This window comes from Penicillium pulvis (genome assembly GCF_028828015.1).
Source record: "Penicillium pulvis strain IBT 33274 chromosome Unknown contig_23_segment0_segment0, whole genome shotgun sequence".
NCBI lineage: Eukaryota > Fungi > Ascomycota > Eurotiomycetes > Eurotiales > Aspergillaceae > Penicillium > Penicillium pulvis.
Window position 1 is genome coordinate 1,758,879 of NW_026643075.1, and position 25,756 is coordinate 1,784,634.

The window sequence follows — 25,756 nt, forward strand, 5'->3', positions numbered from 1 at the left end:
TCTCGTCCCGGTAAGAAACGCGATTGGAGGTAAGCTCCGTTGTAAGGTGAGAAAAAAAAGAAGATATTCGAATGCTTTAGATGAAGGTTCCCCAAACAATCGATCCAACGGGGACGATAAGCGGAATCACGTGCGTGAAGCTCCCCGCATTGCTCTTGACACTTTTTTTCTCTTCTCCTGAACTCAGTTGACATATTCTTTTTTCTAGTGAGCTGTTTTTCACGGAATATCGTTATAATGGTGAGTAATCGTCTGTAATTTGACCTCTGACTGTTTCGTTGGGTTCAAGCTAACTAAGTGATTTATAGGCCCCCACTGAAAGTAACAAGCGCCTGGCTCTGGCCATCATCGACTTCCTCGGCTCCAGCCTCAAAGATGGCACCCTGACCGCCGATGATGCCGAGTCGATCGAGATCGCCCAGTCCTGCATCGCCGACACATTCAAGGTTGACCCGACCGACGAGGCCGCCGTGAAGGATGCTGTTGGTGGACAGTCTCTTGCCAACATCTACAGCGTTTACGAGAAGCTGCGCAACAAGTCTACCCCCCAGGCTTCAAGCTCCAGCGCTCAAGAGTCGCAGGATGATAAGCCCAAGGCCGGCGCACCCACTGCCGAGTCCGACAAGTTGAAGTCCGAGGGCAATGCCCTTATGTCCCGCAAAGATTACCCTGGTGCTATCGAGCAGTACACCAAGGCTCTTCAGATCGCCCCCGGTAACCCGATTTACTTGTCTAACCGTGCTGCTGCCTACTCCGCCTCTAACCAGCACGAGAAGGCTGTCGAGGATGCCGAGCTGGCCGTTGCCGTCGATCCCAAGTACTCCAAGGCTTGGAGCCGTCTGGGTCTTGCCCGCTTCGATATGGGTGACTACCACGCCGCGAAGGAGGCTTACGAAAAGGGTATTGAGGCTGAGGGCAATGGTGGCAGCGATGCCATGAAGCGTGGTCTGGAGACCTGTGAGCGTAAGATCGAGGAGTCTAGCCGAGGTGTTGAGCCCCCCTCAGAGGAGCTGGATACTGCCTCTGGTGCCTCCCGTGGTGGCGGTGGTATGCCCGACCTGTCCTCTCTTGCCGGCATGTTTGGTGGCGGTGGCGGTGGCGGTGGTATGCCCGACATGAGCTCCATTATGAGCAACCCCATGTTCGCTAGCATGGCTCAAAACCTCATGAGCAACCCTGATATGCTTGGCAACTTGATGAGCAACCCCCGCCTTCGTCAAATGGCTGAGGGTTTCGGCCAAGGTGGTGGCATGCCCGACATGTCTAGCCTCATGAGCGACCCTAGCATTGCGGAGATGTAAGTTGGTCCTGGTATTCACAATTCTGGATCTAATTATGCTGATATCTGGTTTATAGGGCCCGTAACATGATGGGTGGCGGCGGTGCTGGACGTGGTGCCGGTGCTGGTGCCGGTGCCGGCAACCAGTAAATCCTGGATTGAATGATTCCAAGGTTGATGCATGACATGCAAAAGAGACACGATCTGATGTTATTGTGGCGAGCGTTTTTTTTAGACGAACCATTCCTACTCTCTCATTCATTTCGCTTGGTATTCTTATAGTCATAGAACGTACTTTAATACCCCTGTATATGGTCGGGACGGCAAATTGAAAGTTTAAACCAGATACATTCTCCGTAGATATATTTACACAGCTTAATGCAACCATGATTCTCTTTACCCTCGTTGGATAGAAACCCCAACGAATGCAAAGCAACCAATCAAAAACTCAATGACCGATAGTAACGGTCCAAATGCAGATCAGACAGTGTCGAGGGGAGAGTGAAAAATGCAAAGCACAGGACGCCGGGGAACACCTCAAGCCCAGATGCCTTCGAACCAGCTCAAACGCGCAGCTGCAATCCGAGTCTATGGAGAGGGAGGGTAGTGTTTTGCTTTTCAGCCAGATCCGAGTAGGCTTGGAAAGAGACAATAAACAACCCGCAAATAACAGAAACACAAGTGAGAATGGAAAGAAAAGTGAACATTAATACATGAAAGGAAACAGCCGGTCAAATAGAACGGCCGTAGCCGTAAACAAGCGCCAGCTCCGCCTGGCCTGATATCAAAGTCATATTGTACAGTCGAGAGGAGCAAAGATGAAAGAGGAGAAGAGGTTCAAGGGATAAAAAATACAGTTTGAGAGGTGGTAGCTGTATGCTGAAGGGAGAGAGACCAGTCTATCTCCTTAGATATAGTCACGAGCAGCCTTCTGGAGCTCGATCAATCTCCAGCCCCGTGTCTCAGGGTTGTTGACTTCCTCGGGGATGCGAGTCAGACCGATGGCGTAGGTGACCAGCTGCACCTTGTCCTCCATACCAGCAGCAAGCTTGCCGGTCTTCACGTTGCGATACACGTGGACTTCCTGGGCACGGCAGGTGACAACGAATACGGGGATGTCACCGGGGTCCAACAGACGAGCGTGGGAAACATCAACGCCACGGACGTCCAAAACGCGACCATCTGAGCGGAGACCAGCAGTGGTGTATTGCTTGGCAAGAGCGGCATAGACGGAGAACTGAGCATCAGAAAGCCACAGCTTCAAGGTGTCAATGTCGCCCTTGACGTAGGCATCGAGAACCTCAGGCAACATGTATTCACGCAGTTCACGCAGGAACTCTTCCATCTGGAAGTTCGGGTCAATCTCACGGAACTTCTTGATGACCTGAGCAGTCTCATTTTCGGCGAAGAAGCCACCGATACGGTCGGTAATGCTACGCGCAGTGGTGATTAGAGGGTTCTCCGACTCCTCGTAAACATTTCTGACGTCGAAGAGCTTCTGCATCATGGGGTTGGAGTCACGGAAGTTACGCCAAGATTCCTTCCAGGCGGCATCTTTGTGAAGTGTAACGTTGGTGCCGGCACTGGTGGGAATTAGCAATCAATCGGATTCTGTAGAAGTAACAAAAGCTTACTTGGGGTCTTCAACAACCTGTTCCACCTTGGCCGTTTTCCCAGCCTTGGCTTCCATCTCCTCGCGACGCTTGCGACGCTCTTCCTTCTCGATCCATCCACCGTAGCGAGAGCTGCTACCGTCGTCAATAGCATCCTTCACGCTCTTATAAGCCTCGGTCTGGCGCACCGGTCTGGTGGCCTTCTCAAGGCCGGCACCAGTGGCGTTAACACCCAGACGAACACCCTTTACGACCGGAGTGTTCCATGTCCAAGCCGCACTCTTTCCAATGACTTGACCAGTGGACTTCAAAGCGGCACCAGTGCGGGTAGTGGCAGCCCCAGATGCAGCTTTGTAGGCCTCACGAGCCCGCTTGATGTTCTCATTCTCGCTGAACTCTTGCGCCGAGGAAGCGAGAGCCTTGGTGGACTCATTCCATTCCTTGGAAGCCTTGAACTCAGTCTGAAGAGTGTCACGGAACACTTGCCACGGAGACTTGTCTCCATGGGGTGGTGGCGGCGGAGCATCTTCCTTCTTCTCCTTCTTCTCTCCTTCCTTAGACTCCTGACCTTCGGATTCGGACTTGGTTTCCTCGCCCTTCTTCTCTTCTTTCTGCTGTTGCTGTTGTTGGAAAAGGGAGTTGGCGACATGGAAAGAACGGGTCAAGGGAAGAGCGGCAAACGGCGACACGAGCTGGGACACGGGAAGACGAGTGTGCTGAAGAGTGCTTCTTTGACCAGAAGACAAGTTCAAAGTCTGAGCCGGCAGCGCCGAATATGAAACGGCCCGAGAGCCCTGCGCGGCTTTGAGGATCGGAGCTTGAGACCGAATCGTGGCCGCGCGCGCGGCGGTGGACATCTTGGCCGAAATCATGCTCTAGGATAAAAGAATAACAGGAATGATAAATAGGAAAGAGGATTAAAAAGTAAGAAAAATATCCAGCCCAGCCCGGATGTTCGGGGTAAAGTATTGAGGAGTGAGGGTTGAGACCGGGGAAGAAGGTGAGTAAGGGAAAAAGTCGAGATGCCAAGACTTCGAAAAACTTCCAATGTTTCTCTTTCCGCCTCTTGTCTCCGATCACGGCTGCGACTCCATCCCGGTCTGTCACGATCACCGAGGGCAATTGCTTCGTCTCAACCCCGTATTTTCCTATTCATAACCGAGCGCTGTATTATTTTGTGACTGTCACTTCCCCTACACCTCTGTTGCGTGGCCTCCATTCACCGACGCATCGGCATCTCGTCGCCAAGATGAATTCTTTCTCGATGAACACACTCGCAAAGGCCCTGCCGTCAGTATGCCGGCAATCCCAATCCCAGGCTGCAAGCTTGCGGACCATTCGGCCTTTATCCACTTCTTCGAATGTCCTCGCGAGCTTCCGGGACCGCACCCGATCGATGGAGAGCCAAATTCTGAACCGCGACGCAGAGAGCTCAAGTGAATCTTCGCCGCTATCTGCCATCACGAAAATGATGCAGGGTGACAGCTCCTCGAGCTCTGCCTCCCGGGTTCGCTCCGACTACGCGCGGCTGGCTGAAAGCCTCGAAGCCGATATGATGAAGAATCCCTACGCCGACCGTGCCCCTCCTCACCACCTCCATGTCTTCTGCCACAAACACAACACAATGATCACTTTGACACGGCCCAACGGTAACCCACTCATGTCCTTGGGCTGTGGTAACATTGGTTTCCGCAAAGCTGGTCGTTCCGGCTTTGACCCTGCCTACCAATTGTCGTCACACGTGATGTCCCAGATCTCTGAGCGTGGATACCTGATGGATATTAAGCGACTTGAGATTGTCTACCGTGGCTTTGGAAAGGGCCGGGAAGCATTTACCAAGGTCCTTCTTGGAAATGAGGGACGCAACATCCGTGGGCTTGTGAGCCGAGTGACCGACTCTACCCGTGTGAAGTTCGGTGGTACACGTAGCCGGAAGGTCCGCAGACTGGGTTGAAAGAAGCAGCTGGGCCTTATCAGTTTTGTTTGCAGGTCATCCATTAGGAGGACCAGGAGTTCCTGCGACTTGTTTCATCTCCGTGGAGGAGATATTGTATTGAAGATGAACTTGGTCTTGGAGGCCATATTCCCTGGGCATAGCTGTTTGCCGTATGATTCTATATACTGTACAATATCAATTAAATTCATTCCTATTTCGATAAGATCACTTTGACGTTTAGTTTTTGGTGGTTTATCTTTCCACCTTTATCTCATTAAAGTCCGGATGTCCCTGACTTACCAAACAAGGTATAGCGCGCAATCAGCTCCCGCAGCGATCACGTTCTCGAACTTCTCTACTTCAAGTCTTCCGTGTTGATGCTTTTCATGCGCATTTAGCTATTTCTTTCCTATCGTGCATCTCCCTCGCTAATTGACCTTCAATATTCTGTCCAGTCCTTGGTGGACGCACCGACGGCCGGCCCTCGGCTTCTTACAACCCCGGACTGTTGCCTTCGAATGCGCCGGAGCTTCCCCGCGAAACGACCAACGCACAACCCTCCTAAGTTGGAGATTTGATATCCACGGCTTGATGATTGCTGGAGACTCTCTGCTGGGCCGTCCAATACCGTTTGGATGCACCCTCTAAATCCTTTTCTCCGAGCCTTCTTTCGAAGCACTGTTCCGGGGCAGTGTATACCCGTGGAGAATCATGTGAGTGTAGCTAATGCAAGACCCCTCGGATCGACCCGGACTGGCTAACCCATGCCAATTCATTCTGATAGGTACTTCTTGTCCCTACGACGGATTGCCTGGTCGGCTCACGGGACCGGGAGTCCAATTTGTACTACTCGGATCTCGTCGCGTCGGAGGAGTTTCTAGGGAGCCACGTATTACGAATTCCGCTCAACACAGGCTCGAAAGATGGAAAAGAGGACTCAAATGTGCGCGACAATAGAGGAAAAGCAAAGCAAGTCACAACATTCAATGGGAGGACGGTAATCATTAAGGAGAACTCGGTCTACAGCAACAAAGGTGGGAAACAATGGGCAATGAGCTGGTCTTCACAATGCTGACTTCTACGTTTAGGTTTCAAGTCTCTCACTCAAGCCCAACTCTTGTCCGACGCCTTATATTATACACCCTCGAGCGAGTCGCGACCATGGCTCATATACTACATCTCACGTCCTTTAATCGGGACCTTTGATCCCGCCAGGATAGTTCCCGCTGCAGTGCCAGGGACCAACACAAAGACGATCGAGTCGCCCCCTCCCGATAAGAAGACCGTGAATAGACAGTCCATCGGGACACCGCCAAAGCAAGAAATCAAATCTTTCGGCGAGCTGTTGGCCAATTTCCCCATGATCGCAAGGCAGATGCAGCCTGGTCTAGAAAGGTTATTTCGGGAGTTTGGTAAAGAACTGGGCAAGCCGCTGCCACCGCCACCTTCGAGATCGCCTTCAGCTTCTGGTAGCGAAAATGAGCACAAATTATCCCGCGCCGAGACTTTGATAGATGAGAGTTCATCTATCCGTAGTTGGTCATCTCGCCGTGGACGCCTACCATTCAACTCAGAAGAATATTTTGAGGACGACGAAGATCTCATGAGGCGGAGCTTGGAGACCGCCGTAACCGCCGCTATTGATCTCTTCCGGTTGGTCGACAAGCAGCAATTATCTCTCCTTGGTGCCACAACCGATCTTACTGGCCCTTTGGTAGAGCGACTTATTGAGCGATATGTCGCGGAGCAAGTTCACCAGCCGCTACTGTTTCCACGTCTTTGTGCTTTCCGGCAGCCCGAGGATTCAGAGTTAGACTCCAGGATCCGACATATGGAAAGCATCGACGTGACTCAAGTTGGGATCAGCGTTGAAGGAGGACGTGAAGGTAAAAGAGAACTGATCCGCCGGCTCGGGCGAGCCGTGGAAGAGTTCAGAAAGATGGGCGATGCCAGAAGTCCACATGAAATGCTCAATACCCTGCTAGAAACGGTCAAAGTCATATCCTATCCTGGGAGTTATAATCAACTAGACGGGCTCGGATCTGAGAAAGGGCGATCCCCCATCACTATCAATGCGGATGTCTTGGTTTCATTGCTGTTGGTTGTCGTGATCAGATCTCAGATTCGTCATCTGCAAGCCCGCCTACTTTACATGCAACACTTCATTTACATCGATGACGTGGATAGTGGTGAGATGGGCTATGCGCTGAGCACTTTCGAGGCAGTCTTAATGTACTTGGTCACTGATTCCGCTGGTCTTCGTCGCGCAAGTGTGAGAAACCGACGGTTATGGCAAGCTACCAAAGCCGGTCGAGTTTCGGACATGAAGAGCATTCTCGAGCCTAATGGGGACCACGATTCTATCGACGAAACTATTTCTCACCAGCCCGAGCGCAAGTCAGTCTTCTTTCAAACCGACAGCATTGAGGACCTCGAAGAGTCTCCCTTTGAGACATCTTCAATGTATAGCAACTCAGTCTGTACAAATGGCGAGCCATTCCCATCGCTTGACATTCCTGCTTCTGAAGCACCGCCCCTATCGCACGTGTTCCCATTTCAAACTTGGGATGGGCCGTCAGCTGTAAGGGATCTTAACAGGCCCGTGAAAAAAGTGTCTATGGATGTTCGCAGCATGTCAGAGTCATCGGCTGTCTCCTTCCTCTCTCGAACCACTACCATTGGGTCAATGGCGAGCGGCATTGAGGGCGATAGCTCCATTGAAACTATGACTAAGACTCAAGATCCTGCTGGCGATTCGATACCTATGATGGCCGTAGGAAGACGCCAAACAGAAGCATTGAAATATTTGCTGAGCCTCGAAGAATATTATCCTTTGGAAGATATACTCGAAGACACAAATGCTGATGGGACCACTCTACTCAACGCTGCTGTGCAGCTTGCACACTGCGAGATTGTTGAGATTCTCCTGGATTTCCTTTTTAGCAAAACCGATGATAGTGTGATTGCGAAGTACCTGACCAAGTCTGACGTCCATGGTCGAACCGTGGCCCATTATCTTTTCAGCACGCCTTCTCTTCTGGCCCGGCTTGGTGGCCTTCTTCCCTGGCGACAAAAGGACAAGCATGGGCAAACACCGCTTTTTGCACTCTGTCGATCGTATGATCACCCCGAGTACAAGCGCATGGTTCAGTCTGCCTTGACGGCAGCACAGAAGGCACAAGGTAATGGAAAACCTTTGCAACTGGATGACCATGTCGATGCCAAGGGTAACACGCTTCTCCATATTGTGGGTGATCCTGAAATAACCACTCGGATCCTCCAGGAGAGTGATTGTGACCCTAATGCTACAAATGACAAGCGATTTACCCCACTGATGATGGCTAGCAAGTATGGGCGTGTGGATCAAGTTCGGATTCTTTTCTTGGATCCACGAGTCGATGTCCATGTCAAGGAAGCTCGGGGATTGACAGCCGTCGAGCTTGCAAAAGACGATGAGGTCCGAAATAGAATTGACGACTTGATTTTGCTATCGCACCCACCATCAACACTGGGTGACCCGTCGGGCCGTGTCACTACTGTGGTGCGATCTTTCTTTGTTGAAGATGCAACGGTGCGATTTATTCTCAAGTCTGGCGCACCACACGCACAAACGTCGGACTCGGTAGCATCTTCTCGGCCAGGCTCGACGACTTACACTGTCACCACATGTCGTCGAAGCTTCCAAGATTTTGAAAATCTTGCTAAATGGCTCTCCGTGGAGCATCCCGCTTCCTATGTACCGTCTCTTTCTGATTTCCGGAATCCATTCCAGATTCACTCCAAACCATCTCGGTCCGTGCTTCATGATCTACAGGAAAAGCTCGATCGGTTCTTGAAGACTCTTCTGACACATCCCACCTTCGCTACCCACGAGATGCTCTGGGAATTCTTCCTTGTGCCAGAACTGCAACCGGAGATGATGGCAGATAGATCTCGCAGCAAGGCAGCGGTGTTGACCGAAACCATCGCAGATGACTTCGCGCCTATCTCGCTGGAGGGCATGCGTGATACAGAGCAATTTGTATCTCATGCGCAAGATATGGTGCGCGGCGTACACGTTAACACGCGCAGCCTGATCCGACGTGGACATGCACTTCAAAACAGTACCTCGGATATGGCGGACGCTGTGTCACTCTGCTCATCTGTCCTCTCCACTCTCCAAGAACCTACAAATGCTCTCCCGAAATCCTACATCGAAGCGTTCACCCGCTACGGTACCTGCCTCTCCACTTCTAGCTCGGACTCCTCCCCACTTCTCCACTATCTTGCCGCACTCACAGCAATTGACAACACCACCGCCGCCATCCTCACATCTCTCTCCCGCCCTCTCTCCCTCATGTCAGACCTTACCTCCACAAATCGAACTATCGCACGCTCTCGCTCCTCTCTTCTATCCTCATCCCTCCCTCGCAAATTCAACATCAATCTCCCCGGCTTCGAAGAGTCACGACAGAAATCGGCCCGTGACCTGGAACAGAAGATCGGCGACGGCGAAGTCGAGTCAGCCCGTCTCGCGAGGGAAGTCTCGTGGAATAAAGACGTCGTCGTAGGCGAGTTAGCCGGGTGGACGACATGGCGCGAGAAGGTCGGTCGCGAGGCCATCCGCGCATTCGTCAAAAACACCCTCGTCCGTGAAAAAGAGCGCGGAAAGCGCATGGAGCGCTGCCTGCGTAGCGTGCGAGAGATGAAGCCATGATTTCAGATGAGCGTTCCTGGTTGAATATATTCTCATAGACTTGATTTCAAGAGATATCTCGCGCATCAGACTGCGTGTTTCTGACTTATGCACATTTCATGACGGACATGTTCGGGGTTCGAATATTCTTTCTCTTTGGTATTTGCTTGTTTGTTTGCTTTGGGCCTTTGGTTTTTTTAAGTTGCTTTTCGAACTTGACGCTTGATTGCTGGCGTGGGTGGATGCTATACTCTATCTCATATCTTTACGTACACATATCAATAGCTTGATAGCCTAGCTGCTATATCACGATCATGAAACCCCACTGGGAATTTATATTGACTAATGTATAAAATTATGATGTATCACGTCCAGGTAAGCGATACTATACTCGATTGTTCCAAAGATGGGTTTTTCTTCAACAACGTAGGAATACTTAGTCCCCAATATTCTGTTTTCCTGTCTTTATCAATACATTGCACCTGGACTCAAAAGGGTCGCACACAAAGGGACCAAAACCAAAAGTTCATCACGCTAGATCAACCTTCCGAAGACCCAAACCCTGGCGACTGAGTCGACGAAACTGACAGAATTGAAGGAAGCTGTGACGCACGCCCGGAAGCACTCCAAGAAGAATCAGCGGGCGATTCAAGCGACATGCTTCCTCGCTGAGACTCAACATATACCGTCTGCGAGCTCTCCGGCTGCTCAGCGCGCCCAGCCGAGTATCTCAGATTGGAAACAGAAACCCGACTCGAAGCCCGGGATGCATTTGACGGGTTGGAACACACCATCGAGCGAACGGGGATGTTCCTAGTGCTCACATCATGTGGGCGAGACACCACAGCCCCCACATTAGCAAAATTCTGGCAGTGAATTGAGTCCTGTTGTATGATATCGGGACCGACAGACGATTTGGACGATGCACTTGTCGTAGTCCATGTGGAAGATCGAGCAGTCGGGGCACCCGTCAAAGCCCTCGACAATCGCGAGGTTGATGTTTGGACCGGTACTTGCGTATAATTAGAACCGGAGCCAGAACCAGAACCAGAACCAGAGCTAGAACCAGAGCCAGAACCAGAGCCAGAGCCAGAACTGAAATCTGGAGCAGGGCCAGCGCCAGCACCAGAGCTACTCGATGTGGTCGGTGTCAATTCCGAGAGCCCCATGCTGCGCCCGTCTGTCGTGACCCTAGTCAGGGAATCGAGCTTGCTGAAATCCATAGACGACGCATCGTAGTTACCACGGTAAAGCCTTGTAGGATTCCGTCGATAACTCTCATCGACGACAAACGTGAAGGACGGTGAGCGGCTACGGCTGAACATCAAGGATGTGCGTTCGGGCTCAATATCTTTCAGGAGAAATTCGTCAAGGCTTTTGCTTGTGTCTTCATTCAAGACGAGACTGGACACGTTGAACGGGTCTTCAAGTTGATTCTCCGTGTTGAGACGTTGGCGAGCTTTTTGTTGTCTCTTTCGTTTGAAGTACCATATCAGTAGGAAGACGATGGCGAAGAACGTGACTGATGCGATGATGGTTGCTGCGGCAATTGAGGGCTTCTTCGCGTAGGTCCAGCTGGATCCCTTGGGTTTGTGGGTTGATTTCGCTTTGGCCGTGAGACGGGGCTTGTTGTCGGCTTCGGAGCCTGCGGTTTGAAGCGGACCAGGTATGATCATCTGCTGGAGTGTGTCATCTGGAATCACCTCGAGTCGCATGCCTTGATGGTACTCGGGATGCATTTATCAAGAGGAAGATGTGAAGGCTTTCTTCTATATTGCAGGGCTGATGATTGTCAATTTCAGTTATATCGGTACTCCAAGCCTCGAGATATGAACCTCCGGCAGGGCAAGTACACCGTGCTCGGTACAGTAGCCCAACCAGCAGGCGCGTTCTAAGGTTTGCATCCAGCAATGCGAGCCAGGGCAGAATACCCAAAGCTGTTTCCCCGTTTATGGCAGTTTATCTTTCTCATGTTGATCAATTCGGGACGTCCTTCGGTTACGTTCATGGGTACAACCATGTCAATGTCCATTAGTACAGTATATACTGTCTCTACATTCATACGTACCGTGGTACGTATTATATATCCACACGATCGGCTTGGCACTACCTTGGCATCAAAGCCCAAACACTGTATTTGGGGCACACAAGGACCCTGAAACAGAGCCTCTTAAGGTTGAGATTCACAGGAAATTCATTATGAGATAATGCATCCATGGCATCGATGTAAATTTTAGCCTCAAAGCTTATATAAGCCAGACGCTAATCGGAGGCTAAAGATATAGCCGTTGAAATTCTCGGGATCTGGTGCATAGTCCACGGCACTCCAAGCCAACGAGAACGCCGCAAACAACCTTCCTAAACGATTGACTCAAGAACCTTGGAAAGCCATTGAAAGACTCACAATGGCTAAAGACTGCTCGCCACCACCATATCAACCTTTTGATCCTTCCACCCCTGCAGCGACACCAGCGCCAATAGCCACTTTCCAGATCGACCGTCCCATGCAGCAAGATTACTACATATACACCAATCCCAACAAAGATGACTTCTTGAGGGTGGAGGCCCATACATCCGGCATAAAGAGCGACCTAGCCTTCTACAGGAGCAATGCGCCCCACCGTGAATTGATGTCTTGTGATTTCAAGGAAATAACCAAGACGGTTGATAAGGCTTTCATCAGAATGCCAACAGGCGAAATGGACGTAATTTGGTGGGCTGCAGGTCTGGATCCCAAGATTCCTATTTCCGTCCAGTATCGGTTTCAGGCTAGGTTGCGGGATCCAGTGGATCCGTTTGCTATTATCTCAGGCCCAGTCAATTCTGTGAATTCGCAACCATTTTACTGGCAAGGTGGATCTGAATGGAAGCTGGTGCATGAGGCAACGGGTAACGTGGCTGCTATTGCGCGCGATGTGGATATAGCCGCGCGCAAATATGGCTCAATTGATATTTTGATGTCTTATGGTGATACGTTCAGTATCATTGTTTTATCATCTTATATGACAATCTGTGAGAGGCTCAAACGGGAGGCTAAAAAGCATCGGTTCTGGTAGATAGTGTTGTATTATATGCATAATGACCAATTCATGAATTGCTAGATGTTGAATGGACCTCGAAATGGATCGTCTGTTGGATGACATTGGTGGGTGGGCTGACTAGTCCCTCCATGCTTTCAGCATCATCTCGGATTGATTCCCGCCATCCACTGGTGACCTGCACCGAGGTTCCGGGGCTGAGAGGTGGATCAGTTCGTGTATGGAATGACCTTTTCATGGTTGACAGGTTGTATTTATCGCCCATATGTGCGTTAGCAGGGTCGTCGTGGATGGCGAATGCGTAGACATCGGGTTGAAGCTCGACGACCAGCCTTCCGAGGGATGGGAGGGCAGTTGTGACTAAACTCAGGTTCATCATGACCCTGTTGGGTTATACTGTTAGCTTTGTATACAGAGACGAGGTTGTGTTGATGGTACTCACTGGTCCCAAACAGTCGAGTTGGTGCTTGCCCCTAAATATCTGTTAGATATGCGTCAATTATATAACTCATACACATTGATCTCACATAGAAGGTCGGGTGATTTGAATAGGTTGAAAATGTAGTGGATTTCCACTCCCGTCGCGGCACACACTCTGTACACAGCAACGGTCAGATTGGTAACTTGAGGATTTGGTGGTGACCTTGACTTACACCAATTTACTGGCAATAAGTGCCATAATCCTAAATCGTTTCCATCGGGAAAGCTGCACGTTGCGGAGCAACACACATGGAAGAACCACGAGGGCCACATCAGTGATGATGTTCAATGCAGCGATAGCCTGGAACAGTGCCGGCTAAAATGGACAGTAAGTTTTCAAGTCCGAGAGGGATATTCAGGCGTCTTACTTGATTGATGCACTTTTCCGTTAGATTCCACTCCCAAGGTGTGGGCAGAGAGCATCGTAAAGCCAAAGCTAAGATGGATCCAATAGCCCATGCAGATATTGCCCCAATCAACGACATGTTTGCCCATGTATATCCTTTAGAGGTGAGCGTGCTCTTGAAGAGAAGTCCCGATGAAATCTTGCTCAGCGCTATGGTCATGACAAGGAGTATTTGTGCGACATATTCGTACTATAGGCAAGGTGAGCTTGCGATCTTGTGAGCGCGAAGGTGGCTGGTATGATGTCAGGGACTCAGGGATTCCTGGCTTCCTACCTTTAGAAACAACCTGAAGTGATGATTGTCGATGGTGGAGCGTTTCCGACCAAGTCCATTAGAGATTGCAAGTTGTACAATGATACTCTGCAATGTGCCCGATAGCTATTCAACAGAATAAAATTAGCCATTTTAAATCTTTCTCAGGGCAATTAATTAGCAGGATGGAAGGGACATACTGTTGCTGCTGCCAGTAAAATATCATCGGAGTGAATGACTCGTCCAATATACCACCGACTGAACAGGCGAGTGAGGACAACCACGATCGTCAACGCCAATAATGTATAGACTGTGACCGCAGCATATCCACCATGATCCTCATCCGAAATCTCAAAGAGAGGAGGCAGTGTGCCCGCCATCACAAATGTAAATTCGACAATTGCACCACGTTGTTCATAGAGAATTTCAAGGAGACAAAATGGGAAGACCGATCGCAGATCAGCGGAGCGGGTGTATTTGACAGGTTCGTAGCGGGGCCTTTAGCGGGATCGAGTCCATACCACCTTGACCAACTACTGGCGTGCACCCATCAGGTTCTCCCCTACTTTGCGGGAGTCCCTGCTTTTCTCCCTAAACCAAGTTCACAATGAGAGGAAAAACAATTAGCAACAAGGTTGTTCTACGATCCTTTATCGTGTCGTATCTGCGCTATCGGAGTCCGGCCGGAGTGGCGCGTGCGACCAGGGGTTCTAAAGAGGTCTGTGTTAGCACAAACTCAATGTTATTGACTGAGACATTCGGCTTTAATCATATCGGCTTCGAGTCTAACAAAGGCAATTGGCGCAAACGGCGCCAATATCTATGTGCTGTGGTAGATTAATTCGTTCCAATCTGGCTGGACCATTCCCTAGTGTTCCCAAAGAAGTCGAAGTAAATCACCTAAGCCATGTTTCAGAATATTTAATTGGCGCAATCCTCCATTGCTTATCTGTAACTAGAGTGACGGCACCGGCAGAAACCCGAATGAGCGTCCAGTCTTAGCAGGTGGAACCGAACGTTTTAGATCTGGCTTTGACTGTCAAATCACCGATGGTTGATTTAAACCTAAACACCCGGAGGTGGACCATAATGGAACGTAGGCGTCTCCACAAATCACAATTCATTTCTCGAACGGGGCTATCGGGAGCCACCGTGACCTAAATAGTCAAGAGCTCGTGCGTGTGGTCTGATATGTGGACCGAACTCGGCATTTTCACTGAAAGCTCCTTTCTTTGCTAGTACCTGCAGTGTGATTTCAATTATCACATGGGATGGTCAATCGCGCTTGAATATACATCAGGCTGTACCTGGCCGCTGACAGACTGATTTGGTTGTTTCAGCCCCGCACGACTCACTGGGCTTCAGCGAAGCTCAATTCGCCACCATGTCGAGCGAGGAAATTGAGATGGGCAACATGCCTGTCAAGTCTGTCCAAGTGAGTGTGTCGCACGCTCGTTCAGGCTCTGACGGGGGTTATCATGGTGGTGTGTCGACATCGAGGTCAAGTAGGAAACATTTGGAGGTAAGTTCACCCGACGATCTCCACAGGAGCGGAGAGATGCGAAATTGACACGGTATTCGTAGAGAAGTTTTGGATCACTCTCAATCCTCTCACTATCACTAACAATTCTCTCATCATGGGAATCTGTTGCAAAGTAAGTATCCAAACACAACCATTGCAGCACCGACTGACTCCCTTCTAGCAGCTTCGAGTCTGGACTCGTCAATGGCGGACCAGCCGGTCTGGTCTGGGGCATGGTATTGTCAATAATTGGTACAATGGCCCTAGCAGTATCACTGGCTGAGCTGGCATCTATGTGCCCGCGAGCAGGAGCTCAGTACCACTGGACAGCGGTGGTTGCCCCTCCACGAATCAGCGCATTCATTACTTGGATGCAAGGATGGATCACTATCTTCGGATGGCAAGCCACCCTGGCTAGTATATGCTACTTGATATCAACGCAAATACAGGGGATGGTACTATTGAACAACCCGCAATATCAATCTCAACAATGGCAAGGGACGCTCATGATGTGGGCGATCATCGCTTTAGTGGGGTTCATTAATATTTACGGGATCAAGATTTTGCCCGCTCTGCAGATGTTGGGAGGAATCATGCATATCGTATTCTTCATCGCGATCGTCATTCCATTGGTGCTTCTATCACGGCGCAGCACCTCCGAATTTGTCTTCACTCAGTTGATAACGAGCGACGAAGGGTGGCAGTCAAAGGGGGTGGCTTGGTGTCTCGCCATGTTGACAGTGACATATTGTTTTGTCGGCAAGTGAAATCAAATCTTGATATGGGATTAAACGCTGACTTGATGCAGGACTGGACGGTGCCGTCCACATGAGTGAAGAGGTGCGAAATCCGGCTATCGTCATCCCGCGCATTTTAGTTCAATCAATCGCCATTAATGGGTTCATGGCTTTTGTCTTTCTCCTCGTTATCCTCTTCTGCATGGGCAGTGTTGAGGAGGCTTTGAATCCCCCGTATATCTTTCCAATGATCGGGGTTTTTATGCAAACTACCAATTCTGTCGGAGCGGCCACTGCCATGCAGACAGCTATTACACTAATAGGCATGGTGTCTAACACCGGCGTACTTGCATCTGTCTCACGACTAACATGGGCATTTGCTTGCGACGGAGGTTTGCCATTCTCCAGATACTTCGCTCACGTACGATCCCTTCTTTCATCCATCTACCATTTTCTGACATTCATTTAGGTCGACCGCAACCAACGTGTACCGAAACGAGCCATCTATCTTGTTTGTGCCGCAGTCGTCCTTCTCTCGGTAATTAACGCCGCCTCGGAGACCGCTCTTAGCGCCATTCTCGCTCTTTCCACTAGCTCTCTTTACATTTCCTATCTCATTCCGGTCTTTCTGATGATCATCCGTCGTGTGGATACCAGCCGTGGACCCATTCCATTTGGTCCCTGGAGTCTGGGCCGCTACGGCATGGCGCTCAATATTTTTGCCTTGGTGTTTGGCGTCTTCGTTTGCATTTTTGTTCCATTCCCGACACAAATCCCGGTAACGGCTGCGAATATGAACTGGTCCGGTCCTGTGTTCTTGGGTGTCGTCATATTGTTGGTGATAGATTGGACTTTTCGGGCTAGAACGAAGTATACTGGGCCCAAGGATCTTATAAAGTTGGACAACAAGACTAATATTGCTTAAACTGGTTGGGCTGATCTTGTTAGACATTTATACTAATTTATATACAGGATTCTTATGAAATAATGTCGCGTAGAAGTGCTTTGCATTTGACAATATCTGCTTAGAAACTAAAACATATACCCACCTTGGCTACATGACACAACAGCATCGAATATTCCCTTAATTCAAGGTTTACCGCACGTCATCTCAGCCAGGCCACGTGCCGATCATTAATTAATTTTCCGAATCATGTTAAGGCTTCCCTGTTCAGTAACTATTGGAGAGGAAATGACTAATCAATCTCCTTATCGGCACATACGTCATCGACACCTATGTACTGGATTTCCTTCAATATTTTTAACTTCCTTTTCTAGATTAGTGCTCACCCTCTCGCCGCTTTTACTCACTAAGTAGGTCTAAGCACGGCCTCCGGCGAGGGTATATATAGGTCACGTCGCTAATAACATAAGCTATAGGTCGCTATTAAAAATAGGCTAACCCGATTAGGAAGGCCCCTATAATAGATTACTATTTACTAAAAACCAACTCTGCTTCCTTCTATAACTATCTCTTCTCCGCCTCTTTCACCACTTACTACGCCTCTACTTGAAAATGGCCAACAACTGGTCAGATGCCACCTGCATCCGCAATAATTTGGCGGCGGATCGCCAAGATACATGGGGCTTCTTCTTTTATCGTACATGCTGCTACGACGATGATGCACAGTGGGAGAGTTTCCTTGAGCGGATGAAAGCATTCGCAGAAAAGGCGTTACTCAATCCTAGGACGGCGAACAAGAATGGCGACGGAGAGATTCTTTTGGGGCAACTTGAATGGAATATTCAATCGGACCCCTCTCTAGATAATTGTTCATATGAGGAAGTCTGGCGGTATGGATCATGATCTCTCCCTTTTTGGTTTCTACCGGAGAGGTTAAGGGAATCAAAGTACTGATTTCCCCCCGTCTCCTTAGCCGCCACCGGGACCTTATGAAATCTCTTTACGGGGAACATTGTCCCGCCTTTGTCCGACAAGGATACCCCGTCATCGTGGACAAAGAGGCCCTGAACTCTGTCCTAGAAGCCACTTCACCAGATGTATGGACGGCTGGTGATAGTCATAGGACGATGGCCTACGTGAATGTGCTTGATATGCAATGGTTTGAAGTACAGGATGAGCCGGATAATGGAATTGGATCGGAAGTCGGGTGGACGAGGGTTTCGGCTCATAAGCTTTATCCTAGGTTGTATTCGTTACTGGCAAGTGGAATGTGGCCGCAGGTCGTCTATCGTGATCCTCCCACAATTTCTCGTTTAAGCTAAATGTCGCTTCATTCTTAGCAATTCTCTTTTTTTTTTTTTTTAAAAAAAAAAAAAGTAATAAGCGCTCATTGAACCCTATGTCCTTTTATCTTTCAATACCCTTCTGGAATAATAAGCGTCATGGCCGAATTGGATACACTTTCCCTGACTAATGAGGGCTGCAAGCCGGTGCGAAACTTTGGACCCATGTTGATTCAGGAGAAGCTTGGTCCGCTTTTCTATCACTTGTATTGATCAGGGCTGTAAATATCTGTCAATTATGTGATCAAACCGCGACGCAGTACTCGTAGTCTGGCCATAGCCCTGAACAGTCACTACCAACAGCCGGGTTCCAGTCTATGAAGTCTGTAGTAGATATGCCATAGGCTGTTGCAATAGCCCAGCACGAGTCACCCGATACTGCAGTGTAGAATTTTGGTGCATGAAGCGGTAATGCCAGTCTGCACTGGCCCTGCGACGCAGTACTGCTGTCCAACATCAAGATATTGACAGTTGGAACCGATTGATGGATTCCATAACAGAAATTCCGCAAAGGTGATGCTATATTCGACCTCAATGGCAGAACATGAGTCGCCTGAGACGACAGTGTAGTATTCACTGCAAGACACACTGGAGGTGGTCTCCGTGGCTGCCGCAGTAGTTCCAAAAAGGTTGTGGTAGATGTGGAAGTAGTCTCGACGGCAACACAGATGGCGTAATCCCCTTATCGGCACATACGTCATCGACACATATATAGAGATGCCTGGCGCGTGTTAAAGAGAAAGAACATCTTTTCCAACTTTCATCTCTTCACTCCCACGTTCAAAAGCCATCAAGGACACTTAAGATATACATTCACCGTATTCCGACCTTTTCATCATGCCTCTCGTCGTTCCCGGTATCACCACCAACTCCGCCAAGGGCGGTAAGTCTGAGTGGGAGAACAAGTTGATGGGCAAGAAGATCAGCGATACAGGCAGCAACGAAATTGTGAGTGGACATGACTTTAAAGATGAGACGTAACTCTCAGATACTTGAAAGGGTTTCCTAATGAGACTATGCTTGTGTAGTCATTTGCCAAGAAAGACCTTCCTGAGTCTCATCGCGTGCTCAAGCCTGGGGACATGAAGACTATGGACCACAACCCTGATAGGTATGAAGTCAAGTGAACAACATATGCTCCAGTATGCTGACTGCTATGCTATAATAAAAAGACTTAACATTCATCTGGGCGAGGATGACACTGTTCAGAACGTCACTTACGGCTAGATTAATCTATGTAGGATTACGTACGGTCGTCGCTTCTCCCCGCGATCGATGGACTCCGAGACCACGATTCACGATCATGTTATTTTAAATCTTAAATGGATCAATAATAAACAAACCAAACAATCTTTATCCATGACCAAAATCTATAGACTTGTATATGCATCAAGAACACGCTCCCTTACTCAGCCTTCCATCTCAGCAAAGTCAGTGAATGCTTGGGGAAAACATATTTCCCAGATCCATCCCAAGTAGACTCCTCAACACGGACCTCCTCGGTCTCCTTCATATTCGTAGCCATAACATCACCACCTGTAACAGTGAAAACCTGCGCAGTGCCAACAATACCTTCAACAGCAGTCTCAAAGCCCTTCTCCTCATGAATGTTCACAACCGCCAAATTAGCATATCCATCCTCGCCAAGACTAGCACTAACATCCAACCAAGGTGTATCAACAGTACCCCGCAACCACTTAGGCGCAGTCTCCCCCTCATAAGTTCCACAAGAAACATGCGCAGAGATTGTCCACCCACGCATGAACTTCGAGAACAAATACAGCGGCCACCAAGTAGTCTGCTTAATGATCTTATCCTTGGTAGTCATAAGCGGCGAAATAACGTTCACACTCTGTGCGATACACGCCATTCCCAGGTCGCGACTCTTGCGCACAAACACATTCAGCCATACGGCGACGGCTAGTGCGTCGGAGAGCGTGTAGCTCTCTTCTGCGCCGTGGCTTCCCTCTGCACGGATGGGATCCCAGACGTTCCACTCGTCGAAGCAAATTGTTGGACGGAGTTGGCTAGGTGGGACGCCGTTTTCGATGCGGGCGAGGTCGATCAAGGAGGATGTGATTTCGATCGCGCGTTCGGCTGCTAGGGGAGCTGTGGCGTTTGGAAGGTGAGAGTTGGAGCATGTGTAGAGGTGGATGCTGTGCATGTCGATGAGGGGAACTGCGCTTGTTGAGAGGGCGGAGTGGGCGGGGAGAAGGCAGTGTTTTAAGGTATAGTAATCCCATGAAGCGGTGCCGTCTTGGCCGCAGAGGATGAGGACGATGCTTGGGTCGAGGAGTTTGAGAGCTGTTGCTCAGAAGTAGTTGATTAGTATTCGTCCATGGAAGGATGGAGATGAGTGGACGGAAATGAACTAACCTTTAGCCCACTGCAGGGCTTTGTGCGCATATGCTTCCTTGGTCATCTGTTCAACCTGCCATGGGCCCCATGTCTCGTTACCGAGTGCCCAGTATTTGACCTGGATATGTGAGCTGGTGAAGTGTATACTGGACATAGGGATAACATACGTTATACGGCTCTTCACGTCCATTCTTGCGTCGGAGGTTGGCATAGTATGTGTTGCCGGTTCCATTGCAGTACTCCAACCATCCCAAGGCTAATATTATTAGTATTAATCATACTCGTCTGGGCCTATAGAAGCCATACCTTCGTCAAGAGTACCAGTTCCAAAGTTAAAGCACAGGTAAGGCTCAGTGTCAAGAACTTCACACCACTTCATAAACTCGTCGGTTCCAAACTGGTTGGTCTCTGTTCCAAGCCAAGCTAACTCGGGCCTGTAAATGTATCAGCATTGAATCCATTGAGTCATTTCCCCCCAACACTGTGAGCTTACCGGGCTGGTCGTTGATCCTTGGGACCAACACCATCTAACCAGTGATAGGTTGCGCAGAAGTTTCCACCAGGGTAACGAACAACAGGAATGTTGAGATCCTTCAGCGCCCCAAGGACATCCTTGCGGAATCCATTTTCGTCCGACAATGGGTTACCGGGATCATAGATACCTCCATAGATACATCGGCCCATATGCCTATCCAAGGTATGTTAGTTCACTCTAACAACAAGGCAGATTTCAATGTCAAGCAAAGCAAAAGGATTGAAAGCTTACTCAGTGAAGCCGGCATAGATATTCGGATTAATCTTCGAGATCCGGCGCGAAGGATGAACAGAGATGACCGGAGCATCCTGGTCACTCAGCTTAGTAAAGGAAGTCATGGCAGAAGTCGGAAGTTGTAATTCGTTTGGTCTACAGCTTTACACCAAATTCGTCCCGGTGGCTGAAAATAAGTAATCCCTTAACCCGATGATCGGTTAACAATTCAAAGACAAAAAACCCGATCAAAAGAGCACCAGACCGAAACGGAACCGACAACACGTTCCTCCAAGCGAATTTATTTGTTCCCCTCCACCCGATAGCCTAGAAGGGGTAAATCTCCTGCGGGGCAAGATAGTCGTCCGCCATGGCGTTGGGGACGCTATCCCGCACCCAATGGCATGTTCAATGGAGACGAAGCCCATTTCGGGATAGCAATCAGCGCTTAAGGCCAGGCTGGAGTACAGGTCACCTGGATCTCACCAATAATCTCGTTGACTGGTGATTTCAGGTGCTTGTATGGGTCGCCGAGGCTGGTGGAGATATTCCATCAATCATAATGCAGGGAAGCAAGACGCCACTAGTCCCGGCCCCGCAGTTCTGGACTGCTTTGTATCCTCGTGGCTTTGTACTGATGGGTCCAGGATCCAATCGTCAGGGTCTTAAATGCCGAAATGTTAAAATTCTTTGTTTCTTAGCTAAATTCAGGAGGATTTAGAGGGTGAAGCTCGGTTAATTCGCCAAATGGTCGTCGTCAAGAAGGTTTGAGGTCTTGGCTCTGGAGGTGCCTCCGGGCTGGAATTGTTCATTTTCAGGTGGACTTTGAAATCCTGGGGGAACCTGGAGTATATAGTATTTACTTGCTGCCCCGCAAGCTGTCAAGGGTTTTGTGGAGATCCCCGGATTTTCTTTCTCCATTTTTTTTGGTTGATCGTAGACCCCTAATCTGAGAAGCTCCATTGTTGACGGAGTTGCCCACTATGCTATCACCAGCATGGTACCAGGTAAGAATATTTGCGGTGATGTGATTATTCCAGTACTGATCGTTGTCTAGTTCCTGGTTGGCGTGTTCGCCTCCCTCGGTTCATTCCTCTACGGATGTAAGTACTATCGTCTCATAGTAAATGAGACTTACTAACAGGACCAGATGATTTGGGTGTTATCGCCGAGGTCATTGTCTGTGATTCTTTTGTTGATAAGTTTGCTGCGAACTCTACACAGAGGTATGTTATGTATGATTATTCGAGCTATGCACAATTCACCTAACAAATGGTAGCGGTCTTGTTGTCTCCATGTTCACAACTGGTGCCTTCTTTGGCGCCGGGTTTGGCGGTCCTAGTGGTGATTACCTAGGTCGACGAAAGACAATCTCCCTTGGCTGCTTGCTCTTCTGCTTGGGAGGAGGTCTTCAAACCGGTGCACAGAACATCTCGTTCTTGTATGCTGGACGATTCTTTGCCGGCCTTGGGTAAGTCCTCAAATCTAGGCATCTTCAAAAGAGACATATACTTACATGTTCTAGTGTCGGTTTCCTTACCATGATTATTCCACTCTACCAAGCCGAGATCTGTCATCCTAGTATTCGTGGTCGAGTCACAGCCCTGCAGCAGTTCATGCTTGGAGTAGGCGCTCTCTGTGCCGCATGGATCTCCTATGGCACATACATTGGATTTTCTTCCACTGATGATGCCCAATGGCAATTGCCCCTTGGACTCCAGATGCTGCCTGCTGTATGCCTGGGTCTCTTGATCATGATCTTCCCCGAGGTAAGCAATCGCCCCCTTAACCACTGCTTCTATCTTCTCTAATCTAATCATGCTTAGTCCCCTCGTTGGCTCATCGACCATGGCCGCGCTGAAGAGGGCCTCAAGACTCTGGCCAAGCTGCATGCCCATGGTAATGAGATGGACGCCTGGGTTCAGGCTGAATACGCCCAAATTCAGGAGAGCATTACCTACGAACATGAGCACGAAGCCAAGTCATACACCGAGCTGTTCACGAACCGGTCATCCTTCCGCCGTCTGTTCCTCTGCTGTGCCTTGCAAGCTTCCGTCCAGATGACTGGTGTATCCGCTATCCAGTAAGAATATCGTTATCACACATTGGAAAATGAGATATTGATCAATTAAACCAGGTACTACTCTGTGACAATCTATGAGCAGATCGGAATCTCCGGTGAGGCTACCCTCCGCTACCAGGCCATCAACTCAATTATTGCGCTGGTTGCCCAATTCCTCTGTATCCTGTTCATCGATCGCTTTGGTCGTCGCTGGACGCTCATTGGAGGAAACCTCGGCAACATGGTGACATTCATCGCCGCAACGATCCTTCTGGCCAAGTTCCCTCCTAGCACCAACAGCACAGGTGCCCATTGGGGCTTCATCATCATGACCTGGCTTTATAACTTCTCATTCAGCGCAACCTGTGGTCCTCTATCATGGATTATTCCAGCTGAGGTCTTCGATACCAGGACTAGATCTAAGGGTGTATCGATCGCAACTATGACCTCGTTTGCGTTCAACACAATGATTGGTCAGGTTACGCCAATTGCCATGGCAAATATTAAATACAAGTTCTACTTCCTCTTTGTGATCTGCAACTTCACGAACGCGCTATTCTTCTATGCGCTTCTGCCGGAGACCAAGAAGGTGCCGCTCGAGGAGATGAACTATATGTTCTCACATGCGCCGTGGATTGTGCCCGGTAGCAAGAAGGAGGACTACTTGCCGCATGATTTGGAGCGGAAGGTTGAGGAGCAGGAGGTTAAGCAGAGTGCGATGCATTATGAGTAGGGGCCACCGGCAGGGGGAACTTGCTGGATGGAGGTCCATTCTTGTTTTGACGCGTGGGTGTGGTGTTTGATTATAAGTACGAGTTGTCTTCCAGAACTGGAGCTTGTTCCAGAAATGGGAAGGCAATTTGATTGTTGGCTAAGATTAATTTATTCGGAATCCGAATCAGATCCATATCCGACCAGTCCCAGGGATGCTGGCTTGGCTGGCTGAACCTTCTCTGTATTTGACTTGTCCGTACCTGCAGACGCAGTCTTGGCGATACTGGGCGCGGGTGCCTTGGAGATCTGTGCATCTGGCGATGCGGACTTTTGTTGAGCTTTCGTAACCGGCGCCGTACCTTGAATAGGCTTCTTCGTCTCCTGCTCTTTTGTAGCCTCGATGCCTTCTGTAGATTCCTTCCGCTTCTTTCCAGGGAGCAATAAATCCTTCTTTTCGCGTCGCCTCTTGCGCGCCGGGACTGTCCACTCCTCTTCCTCCGCAGGTGTGACTTCTGACGACGTGGGCCCTAGGGCAGTCTTCTCAGCCTCTTCCCGTTGTTTGCGAAATGCCTCGAGCTGGTCGGCCGTGTCTTTCTTCACAGCAGCCTCTTGTGCGCGCGTTGACTCAAGCACAGAATCCAAGAATTCCACCTCGTCCTCGTCCAGAGACCGGAATTGGTTCTTTAGCCGTATTTTCTCTTCGAATTGTTCTTGCTTTGCCACTAAAAGCCGAACAAACAATCACCCTAACATGTCAGCCACCAATGCCCTCACTTCCCGACTGCACAGTGTGGCATCGCCCCGCAACGGAGGAAAGCTCACTTTTGTTCTGCTGGAGAACCTCGAATAGACTCTTGCCATCATTCTGCTTGCCAATCTCGGCCTTCTTTCGCCGCTCCTCCTCCAGCTCCTGTTGCACTTTGAGCCATTCGTCGTCCCGCTCGATCGGCTGATCGGTGGTTCCGGCTGATACGAATCCTGACGACATGACGACAGCGGGGGTGTCGGGAAAATTTGGGGTAAGGTTGGAGAGTCTTCCCGGGCGAGTCTCGGGTATAATGGGCGGCGAGGGTGGAGCGTCTAATTATCCGGGATACGGGCCAGTGACAATCACGGGATCCAAGGAGGGAATGTGGAGTTACTCCGGACAGAGAAGGAGGAAATGGACCGAAAAACCCGGCGCGGTTAATGATGAGTCTCGGCGAACTTTCTGGAAATTGGGGTACAGACTGGGTTACCAGGTTGTGAAAATGAACCCTGCGTTTTTGCGATGTAAGTGGGTCTGGTAGGAGGGCTCCGGTTGGATAGAATAGAGGTGAACCAATTATGACAAAGGAGCTGTATTTAGCCGGAATACAAACACGTCAATGAATGATCTCTGGTGCGCTTATTCCTGGTTCTACGTCTATCATTGCCCATTGGTTAAAAGGAAATATCTTCCATTTACAGGACAGCTGTACAGGGAAAGAATAAACCTGGCCTTTCAGAATTCACCGAGAGCCATTGATAATCAGTCCCGTAGATAACAAATCACAATGTAACAAGGGTACCCCACATCTTCCAAGGAGGGGCACGACATCATAGCTTGGACCTGCCCACTTTATGTCGCATTGGTCCGCCACTATGATATAAAGACTCCCTAGCTCCCCTCTGTCCTTCTCCCTAATTTCAAACCAATTTCAATCACA

General features: G+C 49.5%; 14 protein-coding genes across 14 annotated transcripts; 8 read left to right on the forward strand and 6 right to left on the reverse strand.

Annotated features, from left to right (window-relative positions):
- Positions 1 to 237: 237 nt before the first annotated feature.
- N7503_004920 (uncharacterized protein) lies at positions 238 to 1,429 on the forward strand (the record flags this gene model as incomplete). The annotated part of the gene is made up of 3 exons (XM_057064467.1): positions 238 to 240; positions 309 to 1,297; positions 1,357 to 1,429. The coding sequence occupies 3 exons, from the start codon at positions 238 to 240 to the stop codon at positions 1,427 to 1,429; spliced, it is 1,065 nt and encodes a 354-aa protein (XP_056922210.1).
- Positions 1,430 to 2,186: 757 nt separating this feature from the next.
- tim44 (protein translocase subunit TIM44) lies at positions 2,187 to 3,749 on the reverse strand (the record flags this gene model as incomplete). The annotated part of the gene is made up of 2 exons (XM_057064468.1): positions 2,187 to 2,862; positions 2,914 to 3,749. 2 exons carry the CDS (start codon positions 3,747 to 3,749, stop codon positions 2,187 to 2,189), a joined length of 1,512 nt encoding a protein of 503 aa, XP_056922211.1.
- A 392-nt stretch (positions 3,750 to 4,141) lies between these two features.
- Positions 4,142 to 4,846, forward strand: N7503_004922 (mitochondrial 37S ribosomal protein uS11m; the record flags this gene model as incomplete). The annotated part of the gene is made up of 1 exon (XM_057064469.1): positions 4,142 to 4,846. The coding sequence occupies one exon, from the start codon at positions 4,142 to 4,144 to the stop codon at positions 4,844 to 4,846; it is 705 nt and encodes a 234-aa protein (XP_056922212.1).
- Positions 4,847 to 5,463: 617 nt separating this feature from the next.
- Positions 5,464 to 9,524, forward strand: N7503_004923 (putative VPS9 domain protein; the record flags this gene model as incomplete). Its single annotated transcript, XM_057064470.1, has 3 exons — positions 5,464 to 5,541; positions 5,613 to 5,862; positions 5,917 to 9,524. 3 exons carry the CDS (start codon positions 5,464 to 5,466, stop codon positions 9,522 to 9,524), a joined length of 3,936 nt encoding a protein of 1,311 aa, XP_056922213.1.
- A 518-nt stretch (positions 9,525 to 10,042) lies between these two features.
- N7503_004924 (uncharacterized protein) lies at positions 10,043 to 11,242 on the reverse strand (the record flags this gene model as incomplete). The annotated part of the gene is made up of 1 exon (XM_057064471.1): positions 10,043 to 11,242. One exon carries the CDS (start codon positions 11,240 to 11,242, stop codon positions 10,043 to 10,045), a length of 1,200 nt encoding a protein of 399 aa, XP_056922214.1.
- A 666-nt stretch (positions 11,243 to 11,908) lies between these two features.
- On the forward strand, positions 11,909 to 12,559 carry N7503_004925 (uncharacterized protein; the record flags this gene model as incomplete). Its single annotated transcript, XM_057064472.1, has 1 exon — positions 11,909 to 12,559. One exon carries the CDS (start codon positions 11,909 to 11,911, stop codon positions 12,557 to 12,559), a length of 651 nt encoding a protein of 216 aa, XP_056922215.1.
- A 31-nt stretch (positions 12,560 to 12,590) lies between these two features.
- Positions 12,591 to 14,060, reverse strand: N7503_004926 (uncharacterized protein; the record flags this gene model as incomplete). Its single annotated transcript, XM_057064473.1, has 7 exons — positions 12,591 to 12,924; positions 12,984 to 13,014; positions 13,069 to 13,136; positions 13,195 to 13,337; positions 13,390 to 13,617; positions 13,702 to 13,806; positions 13,881 to 14,060. 7 exons carry the CDS (start codon positions 14,058 to 14,060, stop codon positions 12,591 to 12,593), a joined length of 1,089 nt encoding a protein of 362 aa, XP_056922216.1.
- A 1,004-nt stretch (positions 14,061 to 15,064) lies between these two features.
- N7503_004927 (putative amino acid permease) lies at positions 15,065 to 16,864 on the forward strand (the record flags this gene model as incomplete). The annotated part of the gene is made up of 5 exons (XM_057064474.1): positions 15,065 to 15,202; positions 15,265 to 15,335; positions 15,384 to 15,961; positions 16,011 to 16,360; positions 16,409 to 16,864. 5 exons carry the CDS (start codon positions 15,065 to 15,067, stop codon positions 16,862 to 16,864), a joined length of 1,593 nt encoding a protein of 530 aa, XP_056922217.1.
- A 591-nt stretch (positions 16,865 to 17,455) lies between these two features.
- N7503_004928 (uncharacterized protein) lies at positions 17,456 to 18,165 on the forward strand (the record flags this gene model as incomplete). The annotated part of the gene is made up of 2 exons (XM_057064475.1): positions 17,456 to 17,733; positions 17,817 to 18,165. The coding sequence occupies 2 exons, from the start codon at positions 17,456 to 17,458 to the stop codon at positions 18,163 to 18,165; spliced, it is 627 nt and encodes a 208-aa protein (XP_056922218.1).
- A 265-nt stretch (positions 18,166 to 18,430) lies between these two features.
- N7503_004929 (LysM peptidoglycan-binding domain-containing protein) lies at positions 18,431 to 18,887 on the reverse strand (the record flags this gene model as incomplete). Its single annotated transcript, XM_057064476.1, has 2 exons — positions 18,431 to 18,564; positions 18,665 to 18,887. 2 exons carry the CDS (start codon positions 18,885 to 18,887, stop codon positions 18,431 to 18,433), a joined length of 357 nt encoding a protein of 118 aa, XP_056922219.1.
- A 136-nt stretch (positions 18,888 to 19,023) lies between these two features.
- Positions 19,024 to 19,425, forward strand: N7503_004930 (uncharacterized protein; the record flags this gene model as incomplete). The annotated part of the gene is made up of 3 exons (XM_057064477.1): positions 19,024 to 19,134; positions 19,215 to 19,297; positions 19,359 to 19,425. The coding sequence occupies 3 exons, from the start codon at positions 19,024 to 19,026 to the stop codon at positions 19,411 to 19,413; spliced, it is 249 nt and encodes an 82-aa protein (XP_056922220.1). The 3' UTR covers positions 19,414 to 19,425.
- Positions 19,426 to 19,591: 166 nt separating this feature from the next.
- Positions 19,592 to 21,417, reverse strand: N7503_004931 (alpha-N-arabinofuranosidase; the record flags this gene model as incomplete). The annotated part of the gene is made up of 6 exons (XM_057064478.1): positions 19,592 to 20,490; positions 20,563 to 20,662; positions 20,712 to 20,800; positions 20,851 to 20,978; positions 21,038 to 21,232; positions 21,311 to 21,417. The coding sequence occupies 6 exons, from the start codon at positions 21,415 to 21,417 to the stop codon at positions 19,592 to 19,594; spliced, it is 1,518 nt and encodes a 505-aa protein (XP_056922221.1).
- An 858-nt stretch (positions 21,418 to 22,275) lies between these two features.
- On the forward strand, positions 22,276 to 24,087 carry N7503_004932 (sugar porter family MFS transporter; the record flags this gene model as incomplete). Its single annotated transcript, XM_057064479.1, has 7 exons — positions 22,276 to 22,299; positions 22,350 to 22,395; positions 22,443 to 22,518; positions 22,572 to 22,763; positions 22,818 to 23,061; positions 23,119 to 23,375; positions 23,430 to 24,087. 7 exons carry the CDS (start codon positions 22,276 to 22,278, stop codon positions 24,085 to 24,087), a joined length of 1,497 nt encoding a protein of 498 aa, XP_056922222.1.
- Positions 24,088 to 24,213: 126 nt separating this feature from the next.
- N7503_004933 (PSME3-interacting protein) lies at positions 24,214 to 25,289 on the reverse strand. Its single transcript, XM_057064480.1, has 2 exons — positions 24,891 to 25,289; positions 24,214 to 24,790 (listed from the first exon to the last, which is right to left on the reverse strand). The coding sequence occupies exons 1-2, from the start codon at positions 25,054 to 25,056 to the stop codon at positions 24,237 to 24,239; spliced, it is 720 nt and encodes a 239-aa protein (XP_056922223.1). The 5' UTR covers positions 25,057 to 25,289; the 3' UTR covers positions 24,214 to 24,236.
- Positions 25,290 to 25,756: the final 467 nt, after the last annotated feature.